We start from the raw sequence: 12,092 nt of genomic DNA, 5'->3' as shown, positions 1-12,092 counted from the left end.
TCTCAGTTAGGATACAATGAGGATCTCACCCAAGGATTCTCATATCAGGATCTTTTGGTTGAGTGCTGGATTATAAAATTTCTTTACAGAACTGTAGCATCATCTCCCTCCCTACAGGAACTATGATAAATACCCCGCCTTCCCCTGCACCAGCGTTTTACCGGATCAGTGACCGGGACCTGACTGAAGTTGAACTACATTCCGTAGGGTCTATCAATGACTTACACCGCACCCACTCAGAGCAGCTCCATAAAGGTACAATAGGATTATTTAAAGGAAAGTTGCTGTTCATTCTGAAACTATACAGAAGCTACAGAATCTAATTTTGCTTCACCAGTTGGGCTGTGAGATCCAAGAATGCCATGTTTTTATACAGGCAGCAGACAGCTCCACCCCCCGGGTCCTCCCACTAATGGCAACCTTCAAACCTACAACATGCCAGTCATTTGTCAGACGGGGTATCCGATGAGACGGAGGCTGTACAAACGGCTCTGCCGCTGCTGCACATCCACAGCCTGCCGATACACCTGGGGGTGTGTCGCAGTCAGCCTGACGTTGCTGACGCTTTTTGTGATCTTCTTTTTCTTAAGTAAGGATGCTTTCTCTCTACCACTCAATCCATTGAAACTTTTTACACTTTAGGTACAAATAGTAAGTGGACTGGCAGTTGAGCACCCTGATATATTCTCACAGAAAGCTAACATTTGAAAATGTATTCTCCACTTTACTTGCATTCTAAGTCAATGCATAAAAGTAGCCTAGATTACTTTGCATTCTATGATGACCTGCCCCAGCATACCAGGATGCTATTTAATACTTCAGCAATAAGAATTGAAGTACATTCAATGTAAGCTTAATATAAGTATAGCATAGCCACTTGTGCTGAAACTCAGAGTACTCTACTGTGTGTGTAAAAGTAGTCTATATGTTCCTTCCCAGTCCAGCAGGGCAGCACACTGAGAATGCTCTCCCAGACGGCGCAGGACAGACAGGCCACCTCGCTGGAGATTTCCCAGCTCATTCAGGAGTTGCAGGAGCTGCGAAGGAACCTGACAGCCATGACTGGAAATCAGGAACATTAACCAGGATTATCCGAGAGCACTCCCAGCGGGCCCAAACAAAACTGTTTTTATCGGCTCACACTGAAACACTCACCACAGCCACAGTACATATTATTCTCTGGATATTTTATTTTATTTTATTTTATTTCATTCAAAGCACAAATTCAGAACACCTTTGGTTAAACTGAACCTGACATCAGATTGTGAGATCAACAGTTTTAAAAGCATGAATCCTTAAATTTATGCCAAACAGTAGGACCATAATGTGTTGTCCATAAAATGGTTGTGATTTGCACAAATAACAAAATTGATAAGTCTTGTTGTTTTTTCTTTAGTTCTATCCTTTAATGTATTTTGAGGAAAAATATTTTTTCTCTCAATATTTTATAACCGTATTAGACTTGGACGCATAGCTTTGTTTGTCGGAGAAATCAGCAAAAGTTCACTCTCTGAGGACAGTCAGGTTTCCAAAGCTATGTTTGTTAGTCATCTCCTTAGCAATGATCAAATCGGAAATGCAGTCATGTTGGCTGTCCATAATAGATTCTTAAAACAGTTTCCTATTCTGTCTTTTAGCCATTCATATAAAAAAATGTATAGAAGACACATTACAAGGACATCGTTTCAACAACAAAATAAAAATGACGTATTTATTTTTGGAGAATTCTGTCCTGGCAAAGCTCTCCGGTCCAGCCCTGATAGCATAGGCAGTGAAAGGCAGAGTGGAGCTGGGCAGAGCCACGGGTGGAATGGGGCTCGGGGCTGGAAAAGGAAAGCAGCGTGTGTCCGGAGTCGGGGTTCCTACGGGCACATCGCCCATTCCCGCTGCACAGGCCGAGGCTGCACTGCTGCACCCCTCTCTTCAACTTCTGTATGTAGTTCCCAAGGACAGAGCTGATGTAATCCTTCAGTATCTTGCACTGATGCTAGACAGAGATAGATCAGCATTGATTCAATTGTTATATACTGTAAGCAAGTTTATATACAGTACTGTGCAGAAGTCTTAGGCACCCTAGACATTATACCCTAGAAAAATAGCAATACAGACAGATTTACAGAACACAACTACTGTTAAGGACACATTATACACACAACACTGACCTTGGATTTGGCAAACTGTAACTCCCCCCACAGTACCACTCCAGCTGCCCCCACAGCTGCGCTCTCCCCCAGGGTGTGCTCCAGGTCCTTCTGCAACCACCACAGAGGTGCAGGAGCAGTTACGCTTTGAGCCACACAATGACTAAAACACAGCTTCTCCTTTACGCTTACACAATACACACATACACCACAGCGCACTTCCAGAATTGCATGTACTGTGTTTGCAGCAAGAACATCACAGTTACAACAGCACACAGTTGCAGTCACATCTACACATAACTCTGCACTGTTACAAACTGAATAAGCAGTGTCATTCATTCATATTGGCATTCATTCAGTAACTGCAGTATCATACATTTCTCACAAAATTTCCATAAACGTATGGTTGTATACCTGTAAAAAAGACACATGCTAAACCTTATTTGACCTATATGATTCTGGCTTTGTCAAGCTTTACACTGTTCAGTACTGTTCAAGAGCAAAAGCCACAGGGCATCGCCCTCAATATCAATGAGAGCAGTCAGTACATGTACTGTATTTCATTCTGTATTTAAAAGCAGCAAAACACTGGGCAGTGACGAGTAGCAGGTTTCATCACAAAAGCCCTGCAGCATTTCAACCCTATTTCTGTCTTCACAGAAAGCCCCAGAGATGATGCACTGTGTCTAAAATATGGGTGTTGGAGGATAAGGTTACACAGGGGTTGCATAGAAGGTGAGGAGATTGCGAGTGGGGGGGAGCAAGAAGCAGACAGACCACCAAGTGCTTCAAGCAGATATAATCATACATCTTTTAAATTTTTCAATTATTACTTAATTTAGAGCAAAACGTAATGATACATTAGTGCATTCATAATTATGCATCCTTTAATAAAATAAAAACCTGTTCATTCACTACACAACTTGGTCATACTTCTACAATTCTACTCAGAAAGCACTGAATGAATTTGAAGCTGCACATATGGCTGGGTATGTACCTTGTCGAGAAAGCGAAGAGTGTGTGCAAATGCCACCCTTGCGTAGGGCAGCACAGGAGGGGCAGTAACGGAAGAGGGGTACTTTGACGCCACCCTCAGAGCCTCCAGGACCCGGAATCGGACCATGAGGGCAGCATCACTGGACCCAGCCAGATGCTGGGGCAGGTAGATGCTGGGGTAGAGGGCAGTAGACTGGCTCCACAGCCAGTCCAGGCGGTCATTCCTCTCTGTGGTTTTGGGGTGGCAATGCCCAGTATAGTTGTAAAAATGTCGCACCTTGTGGTAGTTGGGACAGCTTGGGAGCCCATAGAAGCCCCACCTTCTGGTCGGCCGCAGTTGGACACCTAGCTGGAGGGTGGAAAACAGGAACTCCCTGGCAGCCTTGTTGAACTCCTTGCGTGCCAGCCGGTCCACTTCCTCACTGGGGAGCTCTGGGTGTTCCTCCCTCACCAGCTCCTTTGACAGCCGTTGGTACTTCCTCTTCTTACCAAAGTTCTGTGCCCATAGGGGGCGCCAGTCTTCCCAGTCAATCACAGCCAGCCCATGGAAGAGGGGTCTCAGCAGAGCCTCAATCTGCCATTTGGCTTTGGCAAGGTGCCGCTTGAGGAAACCCCGCTGCGGGATGCCCCCGTTGACTTCACTGCCCCCCTTTGAGAGGTACGGGTACAGCCCCAACTTGTTGCGGTAGAAGATGGTCATGTTCTGGCCCAGGAATTTCTCATGATGGTTCTGAATGATGTCGAAATCGCTCAGGTCGAGGTCTATCCCATACCTCTCCTTGCAGTAAGCTGTGGGCATGTTCCAGACCACAGTGAATGGCCTGCCCTTCAGCAGGGGCCCTGCAGGTAGCCCCTCTGGATGTTGTCCAGGAACAGTGGGCCCCAGCAGGGCGAGGATGAGGAGAGCACATAAGGAAGCCGTTGGCATAGCTACACGCTGATCCAGGATAGGAGCCCGGGGCATGCACTGCACTGTTCTCCCTGCAAAACATAAATCACATTGGCCAAATGGCAAATACCAACATACACAATAAATACTATATATTTATAAATAATTGAGTGAGACAATTTTTGATATTACAAACTATGTTTTTAGCTTATCCTGGGGGCCTTTATCTGGCCGTTGTGCATACATTATTATAGGACAATATCAGAGGTCAGGTTTTTTTTTTTTTTTTTAGCATGTACGTGGGTTGAAGTTTGGTGGTACAGCAGACATCATTGTGCTTTTGGTCTTTGTGTATTCTGACATTGCACTTTTGTAAATAGTTTCAAAATTTTTGTTTGCCTCCTAAAATCCAACCCCACGTCCATGCTCAAGATAAACCCTTAATTGTACGGGCTAACAGGACTAACGTTGAGTTAGCGTTCGGATGAGTAATCCTTTTTGGACACTTTGGGCATGGTTTATAAAAACATACTTTCATATATGTGAATAATATAGAATAAATAAAACACACGCAAAGCTTAATTTTCCTTATTCCTTATTTCCTTATTTTTAAATTTGCTTTAAAAAAAACATTTGGGGACACTTGAGGACATCTGGGTGCAGTCTTGGGAAAACTCATGTGGAATTTGAATGCCTGTCGATATCTTTACCAAATTTTGTACAAAAGTTGATCAAGAAATTGAGATATTCAGTGCTAAACTATAAAAACATACAGTAAGTATGTATTTTTGTATTTTAATATCTTTGTACATGCTCTGACATAAATTTGTTCCGCCTCAAATTTCTGAATGGTACCCATGGTGGTGGTAGTGTCATGGCATGGGCATGTATGGCTGCCAACTGGTTCCCTTGTATTTATTGATGATGTGACTGCTGACAAAAGCAGCAGGATGAATTCTGAAGTGTTTCGATTAATATTATCTGCTCATATTCAGCCAAATGCTTCAGAACTAATTGGACGGCGCTTCACAGTGCCGATGGACAATGACCCAACGCATACTGCGAAAGCAACCAAAGAGTTTTTTAAGGCAAAGAAGTGGAATGTTATGCAATGGCCAAGTCAATCACCTGACCTGAATCCGATTGAACATGCATTTCACTTGCTGAAGACAAAACTGAAGGGAAAATGCCCCAAGAACAAGCAGGAACTGACTATTCACAAGCAGCCAACTATCCCAATTACTTTGGTCCCCAAAAATTAAAAAGGGACAGACTGCTCCAAGAGCCAAAAGTACAGTAATTAGACCAACAGTCCAAATACATATGGACTGTACTTTAATTTCAATATATTTCCTCTCAATGTCTTTTATTAAGTAATCAATTTTTTCCTGAAAACCATTGGTGTCAAAACTATCGGAATCCCCAACAGTTAACAGTCCATAACAATAAAATCGAACAAAGTCAAATTGGCAATAACATTTTACTTAATCTCAGTCAAAAGGAACTATGTTGTGACATTCCATCACTTCCTGTTTCACATTGAGTATTAAAAAATGCGGTAACAAGCATGCAAAATGCCTGCATCATGCTGACAGAAAATCTGGTTGTCTCTGCTTTGATGCTTGGTCATAGGTAGATTGTCCAGCAGGACAATATTTTTATTTTTATTTGAAAAATGTAAGTCTTTGGTTGAATCCATGGAATAATTAATAAGGCACACTACTTTACACAAGTTGGAAAATAATTTTTATTTCAATAATAGTATTATCTTTTAGTTTACAGTATTTTTGTGCATATTTATCAAGGGTGTCAATCATTCTGGAGCCCGCTGTATATTCAGATTTCCTTGTGCATCCAGAAGATGGGAACCCCTTTGACATCCCTGTAAGGCGTCTCCAGTAGGGTCTGCACTCTAGGCTGGGTTGGAGTCTGACTGGGCGGGGGTGGAGGTGGAGGGGGAGAGGAAATGAAGGGCAGAGAATTAGGAAGATACGGTGGAGGAGGAGGAGGTGGTGGTGGTGAAGCTGTATTTGGGGAGGCCATATGAGGAACAGTGGTCACGGAGTCGGGCGTCAGGCTATCTTTAGCCAAGGGATTGTCAGAGCAGTTTAAAGACACAGCTGGGCCTTCTATGTTTGGCAGCCTGGAGAACTTTTGCAGAACCTCCATGGGCACAAAGGTAGTCATGGCCCCTGCGTTCTGGACGGGTCGAGACAGCACATAGCCCAGGTGTGCGTAGAAGTGCTGCTTGTCATGCGTGGTCAGGCACAGCCTCTGAAAACCCCTAGCCCTGGCGTAGCGCTCCGTCTCCTCCATGAGGATGCGACCGTACCCCTTCCCCCGCTGGGCCTTGGAGACCACGACCGACTCCACAAAAAGGCTTCTGCTGTGGCCAACCACCAGGGACAGCCTGGCATGGCCCAAGAGCTGCTCCCCACTGCCGGAGCCCTGGATCAGCACCAGGCACACGGGGAAGTCCTGGCAGGACTTCTGCAGGCCGTGGATCCTTGCCCCGCGGCTCCGCTGCCACTCTGTGTTGACGAGGTCCGCGCAGGCCTCCACCAGGTCCGCTCTCCGGTGCAGGGGGACCACCCGCACCTCGCCATCGCACCTGCGGCCCGACACGCACAGCGAGGGTCAGCAAGACAGCGTGACCCGACACCGGCTCCATCTTCAACCACCCACTGACTAGGCTGACTCCAGCATGCGTGTCTGTGATATCGTCTTACCACGGGTCCTGCCCACACTATTTTTATGTATGCATTTGCTCGAAACACGGCACTGCCCACATTTTACATTCATGCCCATTCTGCAAAACAGGGCACTTTGAGGCACAGCGCTAGAAAAGGAAACAGTTGAATATAATTGTTCTGCGACACTGTGGGAATCAATAAACACATATGACGTACACTATAATGCATGCCATTACAGAGGCTGTGGCCAAAAGAGGGCACACAAAATAGGGCCACAAGTGCGGCCCTCAATATCCAACTACCACAAAATGCAGTGGCAGTGTATGATAGTGCTGCATATCTGTATGCTACTGTACAGTCCCGGTAAGTTCCTTCAGAATGAGAGGCCAGTTTATTGGTGTGGTGGTGTCAGTTCCTGTCCGCAGTGAACTACCATGTTGGGTGGTGTAGATAGCTTCAACACAGCAGTGTCAAAAATATTGAATCAAACACCATCATCCACATCTCTGTTTTCATACATCTAAAAAAAGCATGCACACACGCCTTGGTTAAAGCCAATCACCGGATTTAGTGTCAGTGCGGATGGCCGACACACTGCCGGCTTAAGATAACTGACAGACATGATTAACTGTAAAAAAAACATCCTTCCGCCATTTAAGTGCCACAACCTTCCTGGTTTTCAGTTGAGAAGAAACAAAGAACTGTCTTTACTGATCCAGTCTTATTTTGAGTTAAACTAATGATACACACATAAACGTTGAAGGCAGACTTCTGCTTTACATCTCCTCACCAAGGGTTTCTCATGCACATAGTGGTTAGCCCATATTCACAGGTTTTTTTAAAATTTTATCACAGCTTATTTTTTTACTTCCACTGTACATCTTAATCAAACTGTGAAATTCTTCTTTAAATCTATAGAATCTTGGCAAAACAAAGGTTATAGTACCAAACCCTGCCATTTCGCCTGGGACAGCACATTCTTTGTAGAGTTTGCATTGAGTGGATTTCATCATTTTGAAGGACATTAACACTGAAATGTTCAGTGCCTGCAAAGAGGCATTAAGCTTCCTTGTACAAAACTACACACCTGTCAGTTTTAATCACAAAATCACACATTTCATTATTCATCCTTTACTGGATGAGCATTATTGAGAGGACAGACTTTCTTGTACAGAACTACACAATTTTAGTAACTCCTACAAAAATCTAAATGTACCATAGGCGAAGAGCAAAGACGGCTATATAAAAAGGAATCCCAAGTTTACCCAAATTGAACCAAGTGCCTCTTAGTGCTGTACAGCACATCCAAATTTATATGGATTCAATAGATTACATCAGTGTTAAGACAGTGTACTAATGCTGAGCCTTCACCATTTATTGTGCCACTAGCATCGGCTGTCCATCACATAACACAAATGATGGTTGTGATTAACAAACTCTTTGTCTTTCATAATTATTAAACAAATGTAATCCCCCTTCCAACTGTCCTAATGCTAATTTTCATTTAAAAAGTGTCCAGTGAAAATGCATTATGTTTGTGTACTACCTCACATACTCCCTACATCACAATTAAGGCTAATACTGAACAGTGATTGTCACAACTTACCTTGGAGCGAAGGCAGAGGAACAGATAGAGACGTACTGTAGTGAATTTCACTGACAATAACACATACACTCCTGATCAGGGAATCAGGAAATATGTAGACATACAGACTTGTACCACCCACAACAGCCACCAATGAGCAGGAACTACGTGAAAAGACAGATTAATGATGCCATATTTGTGCTGTTCTTATACAACTTATATTGCAAACTGTTCTTATAGAATATTATTTGGAAAATGTTAAGAGATGGGTCATGCTGTTAACAATATTGTAAAATAAAAGCTGATAGGAAAGGCAACCAGTGTGTGGAATTACAATGGCACATGGATACCTCAAATTTCCATCCATCCATCCATTATCTGAACCCGCTTATCCTGCTCAGGGTCGCAGGGGGGCTGGAGCCTATCCCAGCATACATTGGGCGAAAGGCAGGAATAGACCCTGGACAGGTCGCCAGTCTATCGCAGGGCACACACACCATTCACTCACACACTCATACCTATGGGCAATTTAGACTCTCCAATCAGCCTAACGTGCATGTCTTTGGACTGTGGGAGGAAACCGGAGTACCCGGAGGAAACCCACGCAGACACGGGGAGAACATGCAAACTCCGCACAGAGAGGCCCCGGCCGAAGAGGATTCAAACCCAGGACCTCCTTGCTGTGAGGCTACCTCAAATTTAAATTAGGCAATTTAAAATTAAGACTTTAACAGATTTTTTTTTTCATGAGCACAGCATGATGTGAATATTTTTCCCTTTTTATGTGGTATAGTCAAACTACCTAGATTATGGTTTCCTGGGGGTTTCATGCAGGTGCAGCTGCCATTTCATTGCAGACCGTTTCCTTTTTGGTCATTGTACTGAACTGTGCATCTATACAGGATTGCTGAAATGCAGGCTCACTGAGACATAGAAAATGTTCAATGCTTTGTGGAGACTCTGGTGCTTTTACACTGCATTGTTAATTGAGCTAGAAATAGAGGAAGAAGTGCTATTACTGATGGTCACAGAGAGATAAGTTTGTGAAACTGTAGTTCCACACTGTCTAACCGCATACATTTTGCCAATTACACATCCTTCTCTTCATAGTTGCTGCAATCCAAATTGTGTAAGGGTAGCAAGTGTGTAAGGTGCGAAACCTGTACATTTCGAATTCTGTTGAAATTCACTAGGAAAAGAAGAAAAGTCTGCGTTCAAGAAAAGTCTGCCACTCTAAACTATCTGTATATATAATGATCTATTTACAGTAACATTAGTACTACAACAAGAAACCAAATTGCTGATTGCACAGCATCACAATGAATTTTGAGCAAGATCAATGCATCAATTTCTAGTGGGGCAAACTTTGCCCCAAACTGACAGTTACCATTTACCATGCGCTAATTATGGCTATATCTCAAGGGCAGCTTAATGGCAAAATCTTAGGACTGCAGCTATAGTATCAAAGGACACGTTCTCTCCTCTGCTTAGTACAAGAGTATAATTCTGAACATTCACACCTAAACGTTTTATTATTCATGCCCATTCTGCAAAACAGGGCACTTTGAGGCACAGCGCTAGAAAAGGAAGCAGTTGAATATAATTGTTCTGGGACACTGTGGGAATCAGTAAACACATATGATGTACACTATATTGTCTGCCATTACAGAGACTGTGGCCAAAAGAGGGCACACAAAATACCACACGTGCGGCCCTCAATATCCAACTACCACAAAGTGCAGTGGCAGTGTATGGTAGTGCTGCATATCTGTATGCTACTGTACAGTCCTGGTAGGTTCCTTCAGAATGAGAGGCCAGTTTATTGGTGTGGTGGTGTCAGTTCCTGTCCGCAGTGAACTACCATGTTGGGTGGTGTAGATAGCTCCAACACAGCAGTGTCAAAAATATTTAATGAAACACCATCATCCACATCTCTGTTTTCATACATCTAAAAAAGTGCTATTACTGATGGTCACAGAGAGATAAGTTTGTGAAACTGTAGTTCCACACTGTCTGACCACATACATTTTGCCAATGTATGTCTGGCCTCTCATTCTGAAGGAACTTACCGGGACTGTACAGTAGCATACAGATATGCAGCACTATCATACACTGCCACTGCATTTTGTGGTAGTTGGATATTGAGGACCACACGTGTGTAACATTAGTACTACACTACAAACTTTGCCCCAAACTGAAAGTTACCATTTACCACGCGCTAATTATGGCTATATCTCAAGGGCAGCTTAACGGCAAAATCTTAGGACTGCAGCTATAGTATCAAAAGACACGTTCTCTCCTCTGCTTAGTACAAGAGTATAATTCTGAACATTCACACCTAAACGTTTTATTATTTGACTTTGGAAATCAGTCATTGGTTTGATTGAAAGGGTGCACACAGTTGTTGTGGTTGACAACAAAAAGGTAAGGCTATAAATAAAACATATGTAGTGTTCTAGTTGCATCACCCATGCGTTAAACATGCAATGCAATATGCAATGCACACAATTCACACTGCTTTAGCAATAATGTCCACGTTTTTTCTTTAAAAGAAAAATTCGCTTAATTATTCAGTCCTTAAAGTTCCGGATGTAACCATGTATAAAGCAATAGGCTAAAGATGTAACTATTCCGTTGCAAACACGTAAGCGAAATGCAGAAGAACGCATTACGGCTATACAACTTGGCTGACTAGGTAGCTACAATTCACGATTAACAGCTATATTTCTTCTGATTAATCGCATATCTATCCGAAACGTCAATGCAACACGCTTTTCTCCAGATACCGTTACAATACGTACATGTTTCAATGTTTCACGCCTCTGGTATGTCTTGTTCGTGAAGTTCAGGAGCAGCAAGATAGTTCTGCAGAAAACACTGACTCTAGATCAGCTTCAATCGTTGGCACGCAAATCGTTATTGTTGGAAGTGGAGTTCTGTTAACTGATCTTCAATCAGCACAATCAACGTTGTTTCCTGTCGTCGACATGTCCTTTGTGAAGATTTCCCCTCGAATGAGCACAAAGTAATCATCATTACGAAGCCTGCCGCATAGCGCAGTGGATGTATAATAGCAACCAAAGCGAAAGTAGAGTGCAATCCCCGAGCAATCGCATTTTGCAATATGGTCCAAGTTTTCGCATTTCACAAAATGTCTTGAATTTAAGAATTTAAGCTACTTCATGGATCTTAACGGCATGCGTTTATAGTATTGGGGTTTCTAAATTAAAAAATAAATAAAAATAAAATACTGACGCAAGAAATTCGTTTTACAGCTGTCCTTTAAATATTTCTCAATTCAATTTTACCGTTGGTTGTGCTTGTCCTCATGCCTAAGTGATGACTGTAATGCGTCATTTCATTGGTTTTACAAAAACAATGGATGCTCATGGAGAGCCATTCATTTGTATATGAACAGAAAAAAAGTACAATGAAATAGACATGTCATCCAATGGCTAAACTGAACAGGGAGACCCAAACCCACATCTGGAACAGTGGTTGTTAATCTACTAACATGTTATCACAGGCTTCTACCAATATTGTTATTTGACAACAGTCACAAAAAGGCAGAAATGCATGACTGTGGCCTTGCCAACAGTTGTTAAAGGAACAAGTGATGACTGCATCAGCTAAATACACTAGATGGCACTGTTTACAAAAGTAGCTATTATTCAGATATCTCGTGGCTAGATTGTAGAAACATTGGCACAACCTATTAAAGAAAAACGGTCTTCAAAAATAAGGTCAGCGCTGTAAATGGTTGACGGAGTGGATTGCGAGATCTGAGC

At 42.9% G+C, this 12,092-nt stretch overlaps 2 protein-coding genes across 2 annotated transcripts; both read right to left on the bottom strand.

The window, feature by feature from the left end:
• Positions 1-1,170: 1,170 nt before the first annotated feature.
• Positions 1,171-8,424, bottom strand: hyal3 (hyaluronidase 3). Its single transcript, XM_061258720.1, has 4 exons — positions 8,326-8,424; positions 3,139-4,118; positions 2,163-2,252; positions 1,171-1,987 (listed from the first exon to the last, which is right to left on the bottom strand). The coding sequence occupies exons 2-4, from the start codon at positions 4,099-4,101 to the stop codon at positions 1,712-1,714; spliced, it is 1,329 nt and encodes a 442-aa protein (XP_061114704.1). The 5' UTR covers positions 4,102-4,118; positions 8,326-8,424; the 3' UTR covers positions 1,171-1,711.
• LOC133139286 (N-alpha-acetyltransferase 80) lies at positions 5,756-11,258 on the bottom strand. Its single transcript, XM_061258721.1, has 2 exons — positions 11,106-11,258; positions 5,756-6,637 (listed from the first exon to the last, which is right to left on the bottom strand). Coding segments are annotated over exons 1-2 (777 nt in total). The 5' UTR covers positions 11,108-11,258; the 3' UTR covers positions 5,756-5,862.
• Positions 11,259-12,092: the final 834 nt, after the last annotated feature.

This window comes from Conger conger, chromosome 10 (genome assembly GCF_963514075.1).
Source record: "Conger conger chromosome 10, fConCon1.1, whole genome shotgun sequence".
In the NCBI taxonomy this organism is placed as follows: domain Eukaryota; kingdom Metazoa; phylum Chordata; class Actinopteri; order Anguilliformes; family Congridae; genus Conger; species Conger conger.
The sequence above is the reverse complement of the archived record's forward strand: the minus strand, read 5'-3'. Positions and strand labels throughout refer to the sequence as shown.

Coding starts and splice junctions, on each gene's coding strand:
- hyal3 (XM_061258720.1), bottom strand. CDS start 4,101: ATGCCCCGGGCTCCTATCCTGGATCAGCGTGTAGCTATGCCAACGGCT. Junction 2,253..3,138: donor CTCTTCGCTTTCTCGACAAG/GTACATACCCAG, acceptor TGGTGGTTGCAG/AAGGACCTGGAGCACACCCT. Junction 1,988..2,162: donor TACAGTTTGCCAAATCCAAG/GTCAGTGTTGTG, acceptor ATCTCTGTCTAG/CATCAGTGCAAGATACTGAA.